Below are 21,411 nucleotides of genomic sequence, written 5' to 3' on the forward strand. Positions count from 1 at the left end.
GTGCTAAAGGGAAAGGGTGCTCATTCTCAAAGCAGCAAAGCAGTTTCTAAAGGGAAGAGAAAGATAAGAGCTTTCGCTTGTCATGATGTTTCTTTCTCTCTCTCTCTCTCTCTATCTCTCGTGTTTTGCTTCTTCTTTTGCTTCTTCTTGTACGGTTCGAAATCTTTCGAGAAATGAAATGGCACGTAGCTGACCTTGACCCGCTCTCTGTGCGGTGCCGTGTGCGGTGTGCCCCAAACAACAACCATAAAAATGCAATTTTTATGAACAACAACACGAGAGCCACTGCCGCTGCCGCTGCAGCCGCAATTGAATCTTTTTTTCAGCCCGAGTCAATTTACTTTTTGGCAAATTGCTAACGGTACTCGAAAGCCAAGTGCAAAGGGAGGCGGGGCGACAGGGGGAGGGTCTTTTGCAATACGCAAAAGAGTGCGCGCTGCCAACCAGTTTGCGAAAAAGAGCAACCAGAAAGAGAGGGAGAGAGGGAACGATCGGTAAAACTTGTTTCGAATTTGCAACCTTCGAAGAGGCAACCTTTTTTGTCGTTTCTGTTTGGTTGCAACAACCGTTAGGTTAGGCACCCAGGAAGAATCCTATGGATCGATTCTGTGTGCAGCAGCAGCAACAGCAAAAGCAACATCTTTTGCATTATAAATTAAGCAAAAACCCCGCCGAACCACACAAGTGGTTTGGCCTGTTCTCCTGCTCCTGCTCTTGCTCCTCCACCTTCACCGATAATTAACATGGATAATGGATAACGCGCTCTTAGGTACCTGCCACACACACACACACACACACAGCCACTCATTGTGGCCTCTCTTAAGTACTTCTCATTTTGTACACAATTTTACTGTTTGCTCATTTGTTAGGATCTTTCCTTTTTTATGTGGACTTTTCTTCTTGGTAAAGATAGGCTCTCTACACACTGAGAAAATTATTTTCCCAAAAAGAAAAGTTCCTGGAAGACCAAGGAGTTTATATTTTTATTTTTTTTGAAATTTTTATTTTTTTTCTCATTTCTAGACTAAAAAAGCAATGGCTAAAAAATGTATTTAATTCAAAAATATATTACTAAAAACATTAAAACAAATTTATAAAAAATACTAATGCTTGTTATAAAACTTTTGTAAAGAAACTAAAAGACATTCGAGTATTTATAAGAAATAGACAGTGGAAATTTACTTGTGCCACGACAAAAAAGGTTCCCTTCATCGTGTTAAAAGAAGCCGAAAATTTTAGGTGACAAAAACCCCTACAAAGATGTCTTTGTTTTAGAAAAAATACTTTCCTAAAAGCTTTCTTTCTGCTTCTCCAAAACACACTTTAATCCGTAAATATTCTTCTAAAATTTTCAAACTTCCAGTGTGATCTCAAGCCCCTTCGTTCTTTCAAGTTACATCTTTTTCTCTCCAGTGTATCTTCAGTTTTAATAAGTTTTACAGATCCGATCTCAATCGTATACCAGGAATGAAACACTGGATGGGTACAACACAACACAACCAAAAATTAACTGCTTTAATCGTCTGCCATCAAAATATTTGTAATCCAAAAAACATTTATGACTCCACACGGCCGGTAGTTACTTCTTCGTACATTTTTTCAGAGTTACAAAAATTTAATGTCCCTCCTCTCCACCACCTCTCCATATGTGAGATTTTTATGACCATCTTTCTCTATCGCTTCCCTCTCGTTTCTTACTCTTTTGTTCTTCGGTTATTTCTCAGTTATTTCTCAGTTTTTTAATGACAATTTCAAGCTACCTTTTAATGGGGCTTTGGTTTGTTATTTTTATTAGTTTTTATGGGGGTCCAGGTCCACCAGGGAGAAAATAATGCTTGTGTCTATATAAACAAAAGATTTAAACAGCTTTACGGAGAGGTCAAGAGAACACGAGTGGAGTGGAGCTCTTGAATTGATTTCTATTGAAATTTGAAACGGAACTTTTTAATGGCCCTGGGAGCCACACAAAAGCCACAAAACGACGGCGATAAGAGGCCGAACCGCCTGATAAGACGGAGAAATGTGAGAAGGGAAAGGGAAAAGTGGAGTGCAATGTTGGGAAATATGTACATATTGTAAATGGGGTCGACGGGTGACACACACTCGTATGTATGCCTACCCCCCGAATACTAGAAGCAACATCTAGAAAATTACTCCCATTATTTTCTATCAACAACAATTGCGACATGGAAAAAACAGAGTGGTAAAAGCGTTAAAATTTTGGAATCATTCTAGGTCTTAGGGGACTTTAGAGATATTATAAATCAAAGGTGTGCCCAGAACAGTTTTTGGGAAGTTTTAGTAGGAAGTAATTGGGCCTATTTCGTCCCATTTTATGGAAATATCATAGTAATACTAATGGGACTTTATGATATTATAATGAATATCATATAAAGTCCATGAAGAATGATTCCTAGATCATTTTAAGACCCTTTCACTTCATTTTTCTTCAATACATTTATGAAAATTCATGTTTCTTCATTGAAAGCTAAGGGAAATAATGAAATTTCGATCGGTACTGATGAAATAGCAACTTTCAGAACGACGAGCTTAAAGATTTCGTATAGAAATTTATAGAAGATCCAAAGAAAACTAAAGAACTTCCTTATAAATGTTAGTTTCTATTTAGAAACACTTTTTTTTCAAACAAAATGTAATGGAACTTCAAAACCTTTCATAATGTTTAATATGTATAAAATTTGAATGATCTTTCATAAGAATAACGTAGGGGTAAGCAATTTTCTTTTAAGAAATAATAATGATGATGAAAATATGTTTGAAAAAATATACAAGTATATACAATATATTTGTAAAATTCACGGAAAACTAAAGGAATATTAAACTTGTAAGATCTTTGAACTAAGAAAACTATAAAAACTAATGGATATTCAACAGCAAACAAACGGAAACGCTTCAGAATCATTCGATGAACAATGAGAAATCACCTAAAACTGAATGAAGATTGATATGTACTTCCTTTATGGCTACCACACCCACATAAACTCTCATTATAAAGTCCGGCTTCTGCCAGCAAAAACACTCATCCATACATCCATCCATCGGTCAACCCTCAACACAAGACGCGGAGAGTCAAGAGTGTTATTCCATAGGTTTTTCAGAGCTGTTTGGCTGGTTGTTGGGTTACGTGATAAGCAGGCTTAAGCATTTGCCATGAACGTGGCCAGAGCCAAAACAAATGACAAAGAAAAAACATAAAACCAAACAGCAAACCGACAAACCGACAAATGAAATTCTGTCTAAAGCGCAAAGTGACCTAAACCCAAGAAAAAAAATACATACATACTATAGTATATTCAATTCGTAATCAAATGAAATTCGAAAAGCAAATAACCGAAACAGAACCGAACCTGCAGAGGCAGAACAAAGATATCTTCCAAGGATCGTATGGTCTCTATCCACAAGAAGAATAATATTGAATTACACAACGAAAACAGAACCCGAAGAGAGCCCGAAAAACAGATCCGTTTTGAGGATCTGATCTGCTACCTGCTATGGAGAACCTTCACCTTCCTTTGGGTTAGTTCTTAGACCATAAAACGACTTTGAAATACGTTAAGGTTCGTTAGGAGTCGGAGCAGAGGCGCCCGCCCTTAAGGGTTCGCTAATTGGTTTCGTGTGAGCGAGAAGATGCCCAAGGTAAGGGAGAGGGAGAAGGCAATCACAATGTCTAGGAAGATCTAACCCATTCCACGTGCCCTAATACAATGATGCCATCAAAAAATTAACATTCCATGAACTATTCTTTGTTAAGTCTTTAGTTTTCTATATTTCATTATTTTTCTATAACTGCATATTATTTTGCATTAATTCTGATGCTAATTCTGGCGCATATTCTTTAAACTTTCAGTCAAATTTAAACCGTACTAAATGTTCAGCTATTTCAGAAATTTTAAATTTAATTTTAATTTATTTATTTCTTATAAAATTTTCTAAAAGAAACCTTTTTTTGGACAATCTTGCGAGCATTATTCAGTGGCATTTTTATCATTTATTTAGTTATTTCATCATTAGCTTCAACTTTCTTAAAATGTACCATTAATTCTGTGCCCAAAATCTCCAAGTAAAAGTCCGCAACTTTCATTAATTTCATTGATTCTTTCATCATTCATAGATATTTTATGAGAAGAAAGCAACTCAAAAGTCTAAAAGAGATCAATCGCTATATAGTACACGTGCCTAGCCCAACGTTTCGTTTCCATCAAAAATTTACATTCCATTGATTTATTCCAACATTTCAGACACACAATAGAATATCCATAAACAACAAAAGACCATTTGAAAGTCTTCTATCTCTCTGTAGAAAAGTTGTCATGGAAAGTATATTTTGTTTTTGTTTTTTTCGACAAGTTAATTAAGTAAGAAATATAATGAATATTTTGTTTTCGGGAGGAAGAGCAAGGTAAAGGGAGTCTGTTAGAAAAAAATGCGCAAAAGATAAGCAGCACGGCACAGAAAAAAACAGAAAAACTGCTGTGGCATGGCCAAAAAAAAAAAAAAACAGAAAAAAACAGAAAGAAACAAAAAAGAAACAAGTTAAACAACTTTACTTAACGGCTGACAGATAGACGCGAGAGTTGCCAGATCGTTTCAAGTAAATGATATATGGGATGGTTGGGATGGTGGTATCTTTCTCTCTCTGTCTCTGTGTGCGCTGTCTCTCTTTCTTTAAGTCGTGACATAAGCAACTTTTACTGTTAGAAATTAATCTTTTTTTTTTGAAGATGAGCTTCGCTCTTCTTTCTGTATTTTCCTCGCGCTTCAGTCAGACTCTAAACTGCTTGCCAATATGGTACGACTCTTTTTTTCTATATATTTACATTTTTTTTTTCTTCTTTTTTTTGTAGTTTTATTTATTTGTTGGTTTGCACTTGGGAAGTGGGGGTTTTAATAGCCCTTCTGCCACTTATTGAAACTTCACTTTGCTTTGAACATTTACATTTTGTTGCCGCCGCACGTTTTGCTCATAAACACAATTTTTGTATTTTTGCTTTTATTTTCGCTATTACGACAATTATTTAAATATATTTTTTCCACTTAAATGACTTGAGGATTTTTCGGAGAATAATCATCTAAACATTTCGGGGATTATTTTGCGAGTTTTGTATTAAGTGATGGCACACGCGACACACAGGCGGCGGAACAGAACAACAAATGGAATCGTATCGTATCGTATCGAGAGAGGGGCCCACGGTCCGGGTTCCTTGTTGTACACTCGAAAACGACTCTGAAGCAACTGAAAACTGATCAAAACTGAGTATCGGAGTGCGACGCAGGCGTCCGAGCGATCGTTGGCTGGCTCAAGAAGTTGTTGGCAGCAAAAGAGAGAGAGTGAGAGCAGCTGTTTGTTCAAGGTGTATTTGGAAAAGGTATATCTGGACGGCTCTTTGAGTATGGTATTCTCAGAGTAGAGAATATTCGTTGGTTAAGACAATATTAAATCAATTTCAGACTGGGCTCCTACTAAAGTCTCTCCTCGGTTATGTGAAAGAATACATTCCGCGAGCGATCTCTGCTTAGGCCTTACCTTAGATTCATATACCTTGACTGTTGACTTGGGCTCGTTTTCTGGAGGCGGAGAGCATGCAGCATATGTCTACAGAGAAAGAGAGCAACCACAACAACAACAACAACTGCCAGCATTCAGTCTGTGGGGAGTGAAGAAGTAAAACAGCAAAGAGAGAGAGAGGGAAGCGAAGCAGAGAGAGGAGCAGCAGCACAGTGTAGAAAGAATAACCAAGTGCATGTTGTGTTTGTGTGTGTGCTTGTGTGTGTTTGGTGTTGACTGCAGCCTAGGCAAAATCAATGAGCACTTGTGCGCTCCTGCCTCTCTCCCTCTACCTCACCCTCTGGCACGTCTCTCGCAATTACAGTTAGAATCGCTTGAAAATTAGTTACAGCAAGAAGAGCTAGGAGTGGGGGAAGAGTAAGAGGAAGAGGAAGAGGTGGAGAGCCAAAGAGCGCGGGTTAGTAAATAAGCTTTTTTTTGCCATTTCGTCAAATAAAGTTCTGAAGCTTAAAGTCTTTTTAGCAGCATGGCAGCAGGAGGAGGAAGTGCGCTCAGCGAAGCAAGATTTTTGTTTGTTGGTGTTTTTTTTTTCGGGTAAGGCAAGAGAGGGAGAGAGAGACGAGAACACAAAGGCAGAGTGCAAAGGAAGTGCAAGGGAGATGGCTTGCAGGAGAGAGTATAAGTTGAAAGAAAGAGATGGAGATGGAGAGGCGGCAGCACTGGGAGGCAAAGATTGGGGCATGAGGCAAACAGAGATGTGGCAAGACAGTGTGCATCTTTTGGCTGCCGGCCAAAATGGAGTTGCAATCAAGACAGATAGAAAGAGGAAAAGAGCGGGCGAGATGTTAGACGACGAAAGAAGCGACGGCTAATATTAATTTTAAGACACAAATTGGGAAAACATTTTGGGAGCAACACAAAAAACACAACAACACCCTGCCCACACCCTGCTTCAAAGAAGAAAAAAAAAAGATATCTGAAAAAGTAAATCAAGAAAAAACGAGTCGGAAATCCATCCTTTAATCCATTATTGATCCAAAAATGTTTTGGAAAATCTTGATAGATAATCTGTAAATACAAGAAGGTAATCCATGCCTTCTTCTGATGGACAGATCTCTGCAGTGTAGATCTTTCATAGGAAGGAACAGTTCTCTAAGAACTGTTTAGAAATGAAGGAAAAATAATAAGTGAAAGATCTCTAGGAAAACCGTAGTAGTAGGAACTTCAAGTAGTAGGAACTTCAAGTAGTAGGAACTTCAAGTAGTAGGAACTTAGGAGGAACTAGGATCCAAAACATCTTCGAACTTAAGATCCACAGTGAAAGATCTCTAGTAAAACAGTGCCGTGGCCTTGTCAATGCTAAAGATATAATAAAACATCTTTCGATCTATCACCTCTCTAAGACGGATATCTCTCTGTATTTCTCTCTTGAAGGAAAAGAAATAACAAGATAAATTTCCATTTGTCCCATTCCTTTTTCATGCCAATTTTATAGACTTACAAGCTCTTTATCAGTCATTAGTTTTATTAATTATTTATAAGAAATCCTCACCTTGGTCCCACATCTTTTACCCAATCAATCAATTCTCAATAAACAGGATCCACACAACCTGTTACTGAAAGCCTTTAATCAACAGCCAAAGAAATTAAAAAACCCAGAACCTGTATAGAATTCATAGAAATTCTTTCATAATTTCCTTTTCTTTCATAGATTACCACAATCCAAAGATTAACATAACAAACTCTTATGTTTTTTGTTCTATTTGAGACTCAAACACTTGTCAAACAAAATTAATTGGCTAGAGAATTTGTTTGGGATACCCAAAAACTAGATATGGCCAAAAATAATTATTGCGCGGTTGACTGAACAAAAGAAGGCACACAAAAAAAAAAGAGTAAAATGTGGAAGGTAGAAGGTAGACAGGGTTCAAACCTTTCGAAAAAGCTTGGGCTTCTTGGCTGCTGCCTGCCTCCGATTTCCCACGTTTAGAACGAATCACAACAGAACGCATCATTAATCATGGCAACAGGGCAACCGCAGCAGCGGCAGCCCCACCAGGATGGATGGATGGATGACCGAGCGGGGGGTAAAAAGCCAACGCAAGGCGGCCTAAAACTTACGTGTTTTTTTGTTTTTTTTTGAACCAGAGAAACCAGCCGCCAAAAGCAGATCCCAACAGCAGTCGCGGCAGCAGTTGCCACCGAAGATGCAGGCAACACAACAAAAAAAAAAACACAGCCTGAAAACAAGAACAAAACCTGGACACAAAGGCGCGTTTTCAGGTCTTCGTTTTAAGAACGGGAACGGGAACGAGATTGAGAGACTCCGACTCCAAACTCCGCGACTTTGTGTCCAAATTGGAGTCGGGAGTCGGGAGTCTGGAATCGGGTATCTGTTTTCATGGTCAATCACCCGTGTGGAACGCACATTTTTTGGTGGCAAGAAGGCACCGCACACCACACACACCACACGCACACCATCTAGTTGCACTTCTAATAGCGAAATTAATCAAATCATCAGGAGAAAAAGACACAGCGGACTTCTTTAATGCCTGGAGGCTTGGGCAAAAACTTCTATCCATCCTAGTTCTTTTTTTTTGCAGGCGCGCAAGTTCATTGCACGTGTGCCTTCCCTGGCATGCCCTGCCCTGCCCTGCCCCTCTTGGAGGCAGCAGTTTTCTCTAGTCCTCAAACAATTGGCCCAAACGCAAGCCCAAGCGCAAGCCAAAATAAAAACCAGTTTCAGTTTTCTTCAGCTTCTTTTCCTCTCTTTCGAGGTTTCGCTCTTAAATATCGAACTGGCTTCTTTTTCGGATACACTCGGAGGAGACATAACCAGTTTTTTTTTTTTGTCCAAAGGAAGTCTCTGTCTCGCCTCCCTCTTCAATTTGGGGGGGTGTAAAGTGCAACCTAAAAAAAAAACCTCCAAACTCAAGTTTAAAGTTAATAGAAAATTTCATTTCTTCACTTTTTTTCAACCCATTTCGGAGTCGGAGTCAGAGTCCCAGATAATAATCACAACATGAAACTATTTTTGAAGCACTTAAAACGAGAGACCCATAAATCTTTGTTTTTTTCTTTATTTTCGTGAATAGTAGAACAAACCCCAAAAATCAAAAACTGAACCGAATCGTAGCACGGAGAACGGTGGAGCGGAGTGGAGGGGAGGAGTGGGGGAGTCTGGAGAGTGAAAGAGCAACGACATCGTTAAATTGCAGCTATTCCGAAGGCACTTTTTCTTTCTTTTTGTGTGTGTGTGGTGTCTTGGATGATTATTTTTCGAGTGCTCCGCAGTTTTCTGTGTTTGAGTTTTTCGGGTTCATTGCTATATTTGTTTCTTAATTCGGACTGGAATTACAGATTACAGACTACAGTCGATTTCTTTGATTCTTTCATACGTTGTTGGATTTAGGCAATTAAAAAATGCTCTTCAGTTGACATTTTCGGAGTAATAATGTTTACGAGAACTTTTCGGAGTAATAGAAAGTTCGGAGTTCAGGGTTTGACAAGACATCCGTGGACTATCTGCCTCAATAATTTATATTTCTCGGAGTTTTTAAAAGAACAATTTTTAAAAGAAAACAGAAAATAATATAATTAAAAGGCTAAAAACTACAAAATTCGGAGTTCACTTTATCGGAGTAAATTTTTCCGAAGTACGTACGACAGTGGGTGATATTTTACAATTATTACCCTTAACATTTCAGAAATTTAGGAGTAAATCTACTTTTCGGAGTAATTCGGAGTGCGAATTATCACCCAAAATATATAAATCCCCCAATTAAAGTTTATTTATTTCACTTTTAAGCATTTAAACCCATCTCTTGCTCATTTTTCGGAGTGATTCGGAGTTCCCTGAGGTAATTTTCGAGTCATGTTGGAGTTTCCTTGTTGCCCCCAAAATGCATTGGCACGCGGCGAAAGTCCAACTGCCGAAGAAAGAAAGGATTCCATTCCTCCTCCGAAGAAGCGCATAATTAATTTCCGAAATATTTCGATGTGGCATTCGCGAGTGCAAGCACAAGGGCGGATCGCGGGAGGGGTTGGGGGTGGGGGATGTGCATGATAACCGAAAGCGAGAGAGAAAATTGACATGCTAATTTATTGTAACGGCAACTGACAAGCTCCCGCAATCTCTGTGGCTCATCCAGCCAGACGCAGGCTGCCCCATCCTCAGCCTCCCTCCAGCCCCCGCATCCAGGGGCATGGCATGGCATCAGGCCACTTTCATTGTCTTCCATCGCCTGATAAATGAAGATGAAGGCGACCTGATTTTTATTGTTATTTCCGTTCCGTTCCAGAGATCTCTCGATCCTCGAGGGGACACCCACCCCCCTCCTCCTGCAGGAGGAACCATGAAACACCGAATGACTTGCCGAAATTGGCAGACTTAACGGCAATTTAAAGTGACGCCTCTAATTGATGTCCCAAAGGGAGACGCAACCACGACGAAGAGCAGCGTAAGTTTGTAGGGGCCACAGAATGGTAGGGGACGCTGTGGCACACACACACACACACACATGAACTCTGGCACCCCTTGAGGGTGGGGGTCGGATCTAATCTGATGACACAAATGAGCAATCAGAATATCAGCCAGACATTTGTATTACTCGTGTGACATCTGCGGGCAGACAATCGTTTCGAAATGGGAAAACTTCTCCCATTGAACTGTCAGCTGCCTAAAGGGTCAAGGTTCAAGCGGAGCAGGGGGAGGCACAGGCACATCCACATCAAAATATTTATGACAGTTTATCAAACGGGGGGTGGGGAAAGAGAGCAAATGTTGACAAGCAAAAGAATTTCGATATAGATCTAATGGGAACCATAGAAGGTGTTTACACTCCCAATCTCTGGGGATCTAATGGGATCTACAATACAGGAAGAGAAGAATGCACTTTAATCAGGGAACAATCTCTAAAATGGGATCTCAAAGGAAGCGAGGATTGAGATATAATAGGCGGAACCATAGAAGGAATTTGTATGCATTCCATTCCCATTTGATCTTCATTTTATTCACAATCTTCACCAAAAGATCTCCCCTCCCAAAGCGGGAAACAAATCTAAAAAATAAATGAAAGCGAGAGGTGTTGTAGGGGCATGTTTTGGAACAATCTTGAAGCAAATGGTACAATAAAACTATTGTTATTGCTTTCTTTAGGGAATTTGTTTATGGGTTTCCTTAGATTCATGTTTCAACATACCTTTTCCTCTAAAAGATGCATTTTAAAGATACTTTCCTGTAGAAGAGAGGAATTCATAATTTGTTTATGATCTATTTTGGGAAATAGTATTTGTGGGCTCCTCTTTTTATCTTCGCTAAAGAATTAACCTCTTTCTTTAGATTCATCTGCCTGATAGTTAATCTTCAAGAGACTTTCCTTTATTTTAGAGATTTGTGGTTCTACATAATCAATTTTATCTAATATTAAACTGGTTCTAGACCAATTTTCAAGATATTTCATATTACAGAAGAAACTCTTTCGTCTTTCAGATACTTTCCTGTACGAGATACATCCCAAATTGGTATCTCATCTTCTTCATCCTGTAGACTAGGATCCCCAATCTTCAAATCACCTTCACCTTTCCCCCAATTTCGGATACATTTAAAAAGTGTTGCTCTGCTTTCTGTGGACTTTTATCTACAGCAAACAAAAACATTTGCTTAGATGATTCAGAATCTTACGGATACAATCCCCCAGCTACAATATCTTGCGCAATCAAACAGAAAGTCTCGTGAGGCAGATAAGAATGGGAATATATAACCATTACGCATACGATTTAATTGGGCATTCCTTTAGTTCTGGACACTGGAGAGTGTTTTTACTTTTAGATCCAGCTTTTAGCTCTTCTGGAGGCTGCCTAAGGAGCCTCCATGGGAAGTTCATACAATAGATCTCTTCGACAAGGCAAACGTTTTTAGCAACTGTTTACAGACCAGACCAGAAAGAGACCTCCTCCATTATACGGAATTCGCACCCAGTCAATAGAGGGCCCGGACCCCCCAAAGATCTCTGGCGACATCAGGTGCGAAAGTTGCATTAGAGAGCCCCAGCCACAGCCACGTACTTACGAGTATTCCTATTTGTTCCGTGCACACAGCAGCGGGCGGCGTAGAGGCAGAAGGTGCTGCTGCTGCTGCGTAATTCTGAGGTGCTTTTGGGATCTATGTATTCTCTGGCATGCCTTCGAGTAGTCGTCGGTCTGCTCATTAACAGCTTAGGGAGCCAGGGAGCCAGCAGCAGCCGCACTTCAGACACGCACACGGATGTCTCACAGCAACAACAACGGCAAAAAAGAGTACCAAATGGGGTACGAAAGGGTGTTGCAGACGTTGCACAGACAATGTGTCAAATAAGGCTTGACGACAGGAAAAAGGAAAAGCGTGTGAGTAAAAGCAGAAAAGACACGAGAGACACAAAGGAGAGGATTTGTCGGGGAGCACTTCCCACTACCATTCCCATTACCACTCCCACTCCCACTCCCATTGACAATGACATTCGCCCGAGACGACCAGGAACATGGCATGGCATAGCCCCAAGTCCAAGTCCAAGTCAAGGCTAGCCTTCAAGAGGTTCTTCAACTCGTATGTAGATGAAGGGGCGGCATGGGAGTCCATGCCACATCTACAGAGAGGCTGAAGGAGAGAGAAAGAAACCATTTATATAAGAAATGCTACATAGAATGGATAGAATTTTGGTTTACTTATAAGGGTATATAAAAGACACATTTCGTGAGCATCTTATTATATCCTTTATCCGGCACTACATCCCTTAAATGCTCCATAGTTCAGTTCTTATTGTAAGGATAGTTCTGGCATTCCTTTAAATACTTAAATTCGCCACCATATGGTTTTCCCCCCATTTCCATCTGGTGAGTATTTTTCCCCCTTTCCAAATTACAGAAAAACTATAAATAAAAGCGAGAACGAACTCTCTTTCTCTCCATTGAAGAGGATCTTTGCTGGCCAGAAATAGTACGGTGGATTCCTCTTACTTGGATTATTGTTCGCCTCGCGCCAATGGGCAGCCGCTCGGCATCCGAATGTGGTGCGTGAGAGACCCTTGCAGCAGCTCCACTTTTTTCCAGACCACAGACCCGGATGATATCGATATGACTTGGGGGTATTGCTGTCTTCGCAAACTGTAATAAAAATAGGGAAAAAGATGAACCCAAACAAAAAATAAATAAAGATGTGTGGCTATCGCGTTTGATCGATCTGACAGCTGCTTCTTTTTTGGGGATCCCAACCAACCTTGTCGTATGGCACGGATCCACTCGTTGCGCTCCTTTTCGCTGTTGGCTATCACGTAGAGTGTGTACTGGGGCACGGCTCGACCACCGTTCTGCTGCTGCTGCTGCTGCTGTCCCTCGACCCCAGATCGATCTTGCAACTCCGTCTGTTGCTGCTGGTGCTTTTGCGATGAGGAAATCTCACAGTAGCCCACTTGGAATGGATAACCCTGGACGGATGGATGGATGGATGGATGAATGGATTACTGGCATTATTTTCTCAACAAAATCTTTTAGTGGGGCTACTCACATCCGGTGCAAAGGGATCGCCGCCCTCTCCGTTAACGGTCGCCTCCTCCACAAGGCGTACGCCCTTCAACTGTATTCGGCCGCGTTCGCGTCTCCGCTGCAAAAGATACAACACGAAATGTAGGTTAGAAAGTGTTAATTAACTCTTTATAAAAACTAATTAGTTGAGGTTTCCATTAAGAAATGATTTAGGGTTGCTTGGAAGCGATTTATAAAAGGAAAACCATTTACAGAGAGGAACAGATGACATCAATCGTTTGGGGGCTACAATTTCGTAGCACAAAAGAAGCTACAGCAAAATTTCAAGAATATTCAAGAAGATCTATAAGTTTTGAAAGAGAAAATCAATGTTGGAGTCGTTGGTAAGAAAGGATTCAGTCATGAATAAATTAGTTTAGAAAATAATGAAAGATTTAATTTTTAAGATTTCTAATCAAAAATTATAAAATTTTCTGTTTAATTATAGAAAGATTCTTCCGAAATTTTGCAAAATATACAATGCATTGCTTCGTAGAAGTATTATCTTGTGCCTCGACAAAAACGTTTCTGAAAGAAATTTCTAAAACTCGAACTAAAATTTTGAAATTAATTTCCATTTAATTGAATTTAATTGTAATTAATTCCCATTATTTATGGTTAGATTTATCCCTATATTCCCATTAATTTACTTCCCATCCTAAAAGCCCCCGAGCATCCACTTTCCATGGCAACGTACAAGTATTCTCTTTCTTCTCAATCATTTCAATCGGCATCACCATCATATCTTTAGCTCCATTAGCAGCATCATTATCATTAGCATTATCATGTTTCCAAGTCATCCACTTCATCCCATCCCCCCCAATACCATCGCATTGTATCCCATACCATATCTCACACATTAGTAGCGCCAATTTAACGGATGGAATGGTGTTGTATGGGGCATGGGGGGTTTCTCCCTTTCAATTGGCTTTTTCGTGCAGCAAAGCAGAGCATTTGAAACCATTTTCATTTCATTTCGTTTCAAATTTGAATTTCATTTCTTTCGTCTCTTATTTTCTGCTGCCTCACGCCGTCTTCCCGACTTTAACGAGTACTTGAGGCCCCCCGCCCTCCGTTTGTAGCCCACTTAGCCTTTGGCTTAACCCAGAATAAGTTTCCTGACGTTTTATGCACAATTTTTATGTACATTTTGTTTGTTGATTGCCCCACGATGCTGTTGGCTTTATCAAACTTCACTTTCCACGGAGTCTCTGTCTCTGGCGGAAGAGAAGCAAGTTCAATTTCCTTTCATGAAAAATCGGAGCTTCCCCCCCAGTCTCTTATGTTTTCGATGCTTTGTTTCAGTTCTTTTGTACCCTGCAATTGTGGTGCTGCCAAAGGGGTAACTTGTTCTTGAAGCAAGGCCTGTAGGAAATTGAAAAAATTTAACAATTTTGTTCTTTAATCAACACTTAAAGGAAAGGTTTACCGAATTCCATAAAATTAAGAAAACATATGTCTTGAAAATTATTTAAAAGGAAAAAGAGGTGGTCCTTAAACCATCATGAAAATTTAAGGAATATTTAGCCTTAGGGAATCTATTCCATTCTGGAGAAATTGTAGATCCTCATCCTCTGAATGATCTACTATTCTATCAGACTAGGACTTGTATGCAATATTCTTGTATGTTAGCTTCAAAACCAAACCTTTTTCTTCTTCTTAACTTATTCTTCAAAGTTTAAGCTAAGGAAACAAAACCTTTTATAACTGTTTCTTAGTCCATTTGCTACCTTTTCCGATATTTTCCTCTCCTATCCCTCTGCGCGTCCTCTAGGGGTATCCTCTGGGTCTCAATATACCCTACAATATCCCTACTTCCCGTTCTTAAATGTTTGTTATTGCTGCGGCAGAGCTTTTGTTTCTCGTGTTTGTTTTCTTATTTTGTTCAAATTGATGCTTGTTTATTTGAGGTCTTTGTGTCAACGGCTGACTGGCTGGCTGGCTGGCTGGCTGGCTGGCGGCTGGGGCTGGTGCTGGGTTATTGTTGATGAGGTTTTTATGTTGCTGTTGCCTCACTCTTTTGTTTGGATAGATGTTTTCTTCGGATAGGCTGCGGCGATAAGTCAATGAAGAGGAGGAAAAGCTTAACTAAGGAAAAAACAACAGCGTGCTTATCGCTTTGGTCTTTAATTTTCACTGGAGACCTGCAGAGTAAGAGATCCCTCCCTACCTCCCTCCCTCCCGACTGTTCCTCAAGATATTCCCCCAACGTAACCCAAAAAGATATCCCCAATCCCCATCCTCAAAAGTTATGGGCCATCTTAGATGGCATCCCCAGGCAGCCAGTCAGCCAGCTCTTTCTTTGTTCGCCGTCAAAGTCAATTAGGCCAATTAACTTGGCTTAATTGAGCTTTAAGGCAGCACAGCGCGCTCTTTTGGGTCTTCCCAATTGTTGCAGCCCTCCACCTCCACCGCCACTCTCTCAACCCGCCCTCTTCCTGTAGGCACAACCTCTGCGCCGCATATCCGTCAAGTGTCGGCACACGTGCAAAAATTACCCTCGCAAAAAAAAGGACGACGATGCCAGCGATGAGGAGCGCTCCTTCAAGTGCCATCAAGTGGAATGCCAGGACGATGGCATACAAATTTAAGTGGCGCACATTTTTTCGGCGGCAGTTAAGTTTAAGTTTATTAAGGACCTCCAGACGGGCAGAAGTAGGGGTTGAAGCCGCAACCAGTTGCATGTACAAAAAGAATAAACAAGCAAGGATTTATGCGACAGATCCTGCGAGGGAAGATAAGGATTTTATGCCATTTCTTACAAGAAAACTCTTTGACAATAATTGTTCTATATATTTCTGACATCTGCCAAGCACAGAATTCGCCAATCAATTAAAAACAAAAAAAAATTTCACTAAAGAATTATACAAAAAAAAGAAACAAAACTGAAATATTTTGATAAATTCTAAAAACTAATAGTGCTATTTTTTGTTTACCTTTTTAAACATTTTTTTTTAAATGTATTTTTATTTTTTATTTTAATTTTTTTATTTACATTTTTTCATTGTTAATTTAATTTTTAGGTATGTCTAAATTTAATTTTCATTCATTTAAAAAAATTATTATTTTTTATTTTTAATTAAATGTTTAATTCATTTTTTGATTTATTTTTTAAATAAATTTTCATATCATTCTGAGTAAAATTCTTTATTATTTTAAAATGTATATTTTAATAGAATTTCGTATTATAATTAAATAAATTAAATTTACACTTTTTATTTTTAAATTTAAATTTCTTTCTCTTTTGCATCTTGAAAAAGTTCTAAATATATTTTCGTTCTTTTGTTTTATTTTCAACGACACGCAAACAAGCGAAACATTTTCATGCCACGTTGAATGCCACATCTGGAATATTTCCACGAAAGTCTGCACAAATAGCAGTTCTACAAGATGAACTGAAATTACACCGATAATAGCACCTCCTCTGGCATGCCCCTAACTAATTCCTAGTATTACTATTAGCCAATGCCTCGTTGTCCCAGCAAAAAGCAGCTACTAAATTGAAAAACATCATCTAAAATTAAGTAGGAGAAAGTGGGAGGAAGGCAGGCATCAGTCAGTAGCAAAAGTGGAAATAGAACGGAAAATAATAAAAGAGGAGTAGTCACAGCAGCAGCAGCGGGCGAGGGGGGAGAGGGAGCAGAGGGAGCAGCGGGAGGTATAGAAAAATAGTCCAACAGCGAGATGGCATCCGGCGTCTGTCATCGGGAGGCAGTGGCAGCAACCCAGTTCTCCAGACGATGCTTCCTGAACATGCCACAGAGCAATGGAGGCGGGAGGTGGAGATAGATGTCGTGCCACTTTCTCGTGAATAGCAGTAGTAGCTGGTAATTCTGAGTCCAAAGAACACAAAACATAACTAAACGGAACTCCGTTTCCAACTGGGGAAATGGGGAAGTGGTGGAGGGGGAGGGAGGGAGCATCCAGAACTACGAAAAATTGCACAAAACTTCTGCCTTCTGGGGCCTTTGGCTGTGGCTCTGGGTCAATGAACTCTGTCGCTCGTGAAGCTCAAAGGTTGCGCGTATGCGAATGCGAATGCTGAACATATGTTTGGGGCAGGGCAGGGCAGGGCTGGGGCTGGGGCAGGGGCTGGGGCTGGGGCAGGGCAATGCCATAACAGTGCGACATGTGGCATCAATAAGCGAAATGAAGCTGCAGCTGCTTCTGATTTACATTGGAAAAAATGGAGCTAAAAATTGCCAGGCAATTAAAAAGCAAAGATCGCACTGCCAGCAAACTGGAATGGAAATTTTCCATCAACTAAAACCAGAAAAAAGGATAGAAAGAAAAGAAAACTATGAATGGGAGAGTCTGAGACTTGGAATACCCTTTAAAATACACAACAAAATTTCAGGAGGAATCCTGGCATCCTGGTATCCATAGCACTCGGAGTCCCAAGTCTTTGAGCAGAACTGCCGAAAGCATATTCTGGCGCAATCCAAATCCATTAATCATAGAGATAATAATCTACTACGAATATACAAATTCTTTAAAAATGATATCCCAATCCTACACACGACATGAATGTGCTTTAATCTTAGAAAAAGAGGTAGAAAAACGAAGGGAAATATTTATTTTATTTATTTATTTGTATTTTCTTATAAAATGCTTAGGTTTCTTTAATAAAGATCCAATATTATAGAACTTCAAGCGATTTTTGTTATGGAAAATGTGCGTCGACAAAAATGTTTCGACTGTTTTCTCATTCAATTGAATGGCAAATTGCCAGTCACGCTTAAACGCGGGACATTCCCATGGAAACAACTTTCAATACTTCTAATGCAAATTTGGATACTATATTGATAGGATTTGGATCCCCACGGCAGTCTTATGTCCGATTCGAATTCCTTTGGATGTTTTTGTTAAAAAATGTTTGAAAATAATTAACCTTTAAGCGATCTTCATGATTATAGTCCTACTTATAGTCGGAAATACTTCCTTTGGTTTCCCAATCTTCAGGCATGCCTGTTATCCTCTTACTTCCATGGAATACCTCCCATAATTATATCCTCTTGATATTCGTTAAGTGAAATGGAAAGCCAGAAAGCGAAAAATGAGACTACGCCCAGGTGAAAGTCAATTAAGAAACGGGCATTAATTAATCAAATTGATTAACGAAATGCAGTTTTTTTGGGTCGGGGTGGGGGAACTGCCTTGAGGGGCTTAAACCATAAAATGATAATGAAGTTAAGAGCTGAACAACCCATCGAACCGATCTGAAACATAGCCCGAATCGAGTGCTGAAAGATGGTTAGAAGATTCCTTGAGGCTAATTCGTTTCGACAGCCAACAGGATGGAATGGAATGGGATGGGATGTTGCTGCTGTCAACAGCCGCAGTGGGAAAAGTGGCTCTTCTTCTTCTTCGAGAGTTTTTTCCTTCAGTGTCTTCCCCTGCTCTAAAAACAAGTTTTCCTTTGCATAATTTGACTGTCAAAAAATTGGTCTTCTATTGTACGTTTTTGAGCTCGGAAATTGTCATGGAAAAAAGACCGAACGACAACAGGTTGAAACATGAAACGATGTTGCACCTGTGTGTTCGGGGGTGCCCTTTCTTAGGCCCATTGTTAGCAAGGACGAAAGACCCTCATAAGGAGAGTAAAGGGACAATCACCTTTGCATAATTGAGAGAGGGAGAGAGAGCTGTCAAAGCAGAAACAAATGCACTGCACTTCTCAGGTAGTGCCACCAAATTAGAGAAGAAAAAGGGCAACAGCACCTCAAAGAGAACTCTTGGAAAATGTAGAAGGAAAAGCGAGGAGCCAAAGAGGGAAACGATTAACGTGAAAATTACCCTCGCACAGGGTCAAAGTGGAGTAGGGTTCACCGCGAGAGAAAGAAAGAGAGAGAATGAAGGCAAAAGTGAGCTCTAGAGAGAGCGTGGAAATTGAAAACTATTATTGGAAAATGGAACGGGAAAATGGAAATGGAAACAAATTATAAAGAAATAATTGATTAAATTTACAAAAAGAGAAAGAGACGATTCAGAAGTAAAGAGGAGTTCCAGAATGTAAGTATCCATAAGATATTCTTATTTTTGGATTTATTTATGTATTAAATCAAATTTAAATTAATACTTATAGCCAGAGCCACAAGGTCCTCATCAGGCTGAAAACTCAAAGATAGAGATAGAAAGATAAACAATTCAAGAGCCTTAAAGTCGAATATTATCTGGATGCAATGGAAACTGACTTTGATGGAGTTCAAAGTTCTCATTTCAATTAAGATTTCGATCCATATTCAAAGATCTATGTACCTTTCGAGATAGTCAAATGCTAAAAACTGTAGAAAGATCTACAAAAGAAAGAATTCTACCCACTCTCCCTTCAATATATAGATGATGGTACATGGCATTCCCACAATTAGAACAAAATGACGATTAGAGAACGATCAAAATGCTCTCCAATTGAAGAAACAATCAATCCTCCCACTCTTCAAGTGCAACTCCCCACCCCCTCCAAAAGACAGAAAAACATCAAAGTGGAACCTTTTTTTTGTTGAATGTTGATTAATGGAAAGAAGAAGGAGAAAAACTCCCCAACTGTTTGCTGCCTCTTCATGTTCCAAATGCACGTTCCAAATGCCACATATTTTGAGCTGCATAACGAATCATCCCATTCCCGTTTCGATTGATCACACAGAGAGAGAGAGAGAGAGAGAGAGAGAGAGAGAGAGGGGGGAGGCAAAACGGAGACCCCTCTTCTGACAATCGCCAATGATTGATCGGAGGACCGCATGTGGAGTGCGATTGAAAAATCGTTTCATATAAATTATAACTGTTATAAAGAGCGGAAAACAAAACAAATATTTCGTAATGGGTTTTCAATTTCCCAACCCACAGCCACTGCCACACCCACCCACACCCACTCCCCAGAAGAAGGGAGAGAAAAAGAGGGATCAACGGATCTTTCAGTGCCACAAATTTATGCATTTTTCCAATGAAAACGAAAACTTCTCAGAGCCCCCTCTATTGTCGTGGAAAAGGACATGCTTCGGTGATCCTACAACAAGTTTTTGTTGTTCTAGTAATTAATTTCCCTACGTCTCTCCCTCGCTCTGTAATTTTGTGCTAAATCATGTGGCATGTCCATCTGCCACCGCCGCCTTCTTCCTGTCAACGCGTACAAGAATGACTTCCTCTCTCCCGCTCACTGGAGGAAGGTCTTCATCTGTTTTCATGAAAATTTGCATTATATGTCCTGAGAAAAGCCATCAAACCATGAACTGCGATTTCGTTGGAATTTCATTCTCTAGACAAAAAAAAAAAAAAAAACAAAAAACTAAAAACATACACAAACCAGAGATCCGATCCATCTACATGTGATGGATCGCATAGACTGGAAGAGATAAAGATACTCCACGGAGTGAGAGAGAGATACAAAAGGAAATCTTTGGGAACCGAGCGTTGGCGATGTAATTAACGATAAAAAGACCTACAAAAGTTCAAAGTTTACTTCGAAGAAACCCCAATAATTAAATTTATAGAAAAGACAAAAACAACCCACACAAGAAAACAAAAGACAAGGAAAACCCAAAGTTTAGATGCGTTTTGTGATACTCTTTTTAGTTTGGGGTTCATTTATAGGGAATTTCTTTATTTAAAGTCGTAAAAAGATTAAGCAAGTTTAAGAATTTACTTTATATTGCCTAGAAAATAGCATTTCATGACTTTTTTGGTATTTTTTTTCATATATAATACCAATTACCATCATATTTTTCACAGGGTTTTGCCTAAGAGCCTACGGACTTGATAAAAACAATTTTTTTTTTAACTACCTTGAAAGAAACCTTAGAGAATTAATAAAGAGTCTAGGGGTTGATTAATATAAAGATTAATTTCTCTAACTAACAAAACAAAACAAAGCAATAATCGTATCTGAATAAAATATAACAATTCGGGAGTATAGATAGCAGATGAATAAAAATTTTCATTGGATTAAATATAATAATACAAGAGTTATACACATAAAACATAGCAAAGCTGATCATTTCAAGAATCTAAAACCTTATACAAATATTCAACCAAAGAACCCCAAAGAAAAGTAAAGGGAAATCGTTGGAACGAGAGTACTATGTATATCCTCTATAAGATTAAAGACTACTTTCAAGCGTTGTCAAACATCTCACATACCCTCTGATACCCTATTTAAGTGAATTTAAAAGGAAAATCGAAGTCAGATAAAGATCAAGAAGAGCTTGTAGAGAGACACCACACACACACACACACACACTCGAACAAAGCACAGGCAGGCAGGCGGGCGGGTGCACACCATCTGATCAATCAGAAAGGTGAGCATACAATATATCTCTCTGTAGAGTCCCAGT

General features: G+C 39.4%; 1 protein-coding gene across 1 annotated transcript in view; it reads right to left on the minus strand.

Annotated features, from left to right (window-relative positions):
- The window catches only part of LOC108161776 (tyrosine-protein kinase Btk29A), a 55,662-nt gene that overhangs the window by 21,294 nt on the left and 12,957 nt on the right, over positions 1–21,411 (minus strand). Inside the window, exons 3-5 of the mRNA XM_017296115.2 lie at positions 13,068–13,163; positions 12,780–12,987; positions 12,521–12,667 (exon numbers count right to left, since the gene is read on the minus strand). Of these exons, the coding sequence (XP_017151604.1) occupies positions 12,521–12,667; positions 12,780–12,987; positions 13,068–13,163 (451 nt within the window). The remainder of the gene's footprint in view (positions 1–12,520; positions 12,668–12,779; positions 12,988–13,067; positions 13,164–21,411) is intronic.

The sequence above is a fragment of the Drosophila miranda genome, chromosome 4, assembly GCF_003369915.1.
Source record: "Drosophila miranda strain MSH22 chromosome 4, D.miranda_PacBio2.1, whole genome shotgun sequence".
Classification (NCBI taxonomy): domain Eukaryota; kingdom Metazoa; phylum Arthropoda; class Insecta; order Diptera; family Drosophilidae; genus Drosophila; species Drosophila miranda.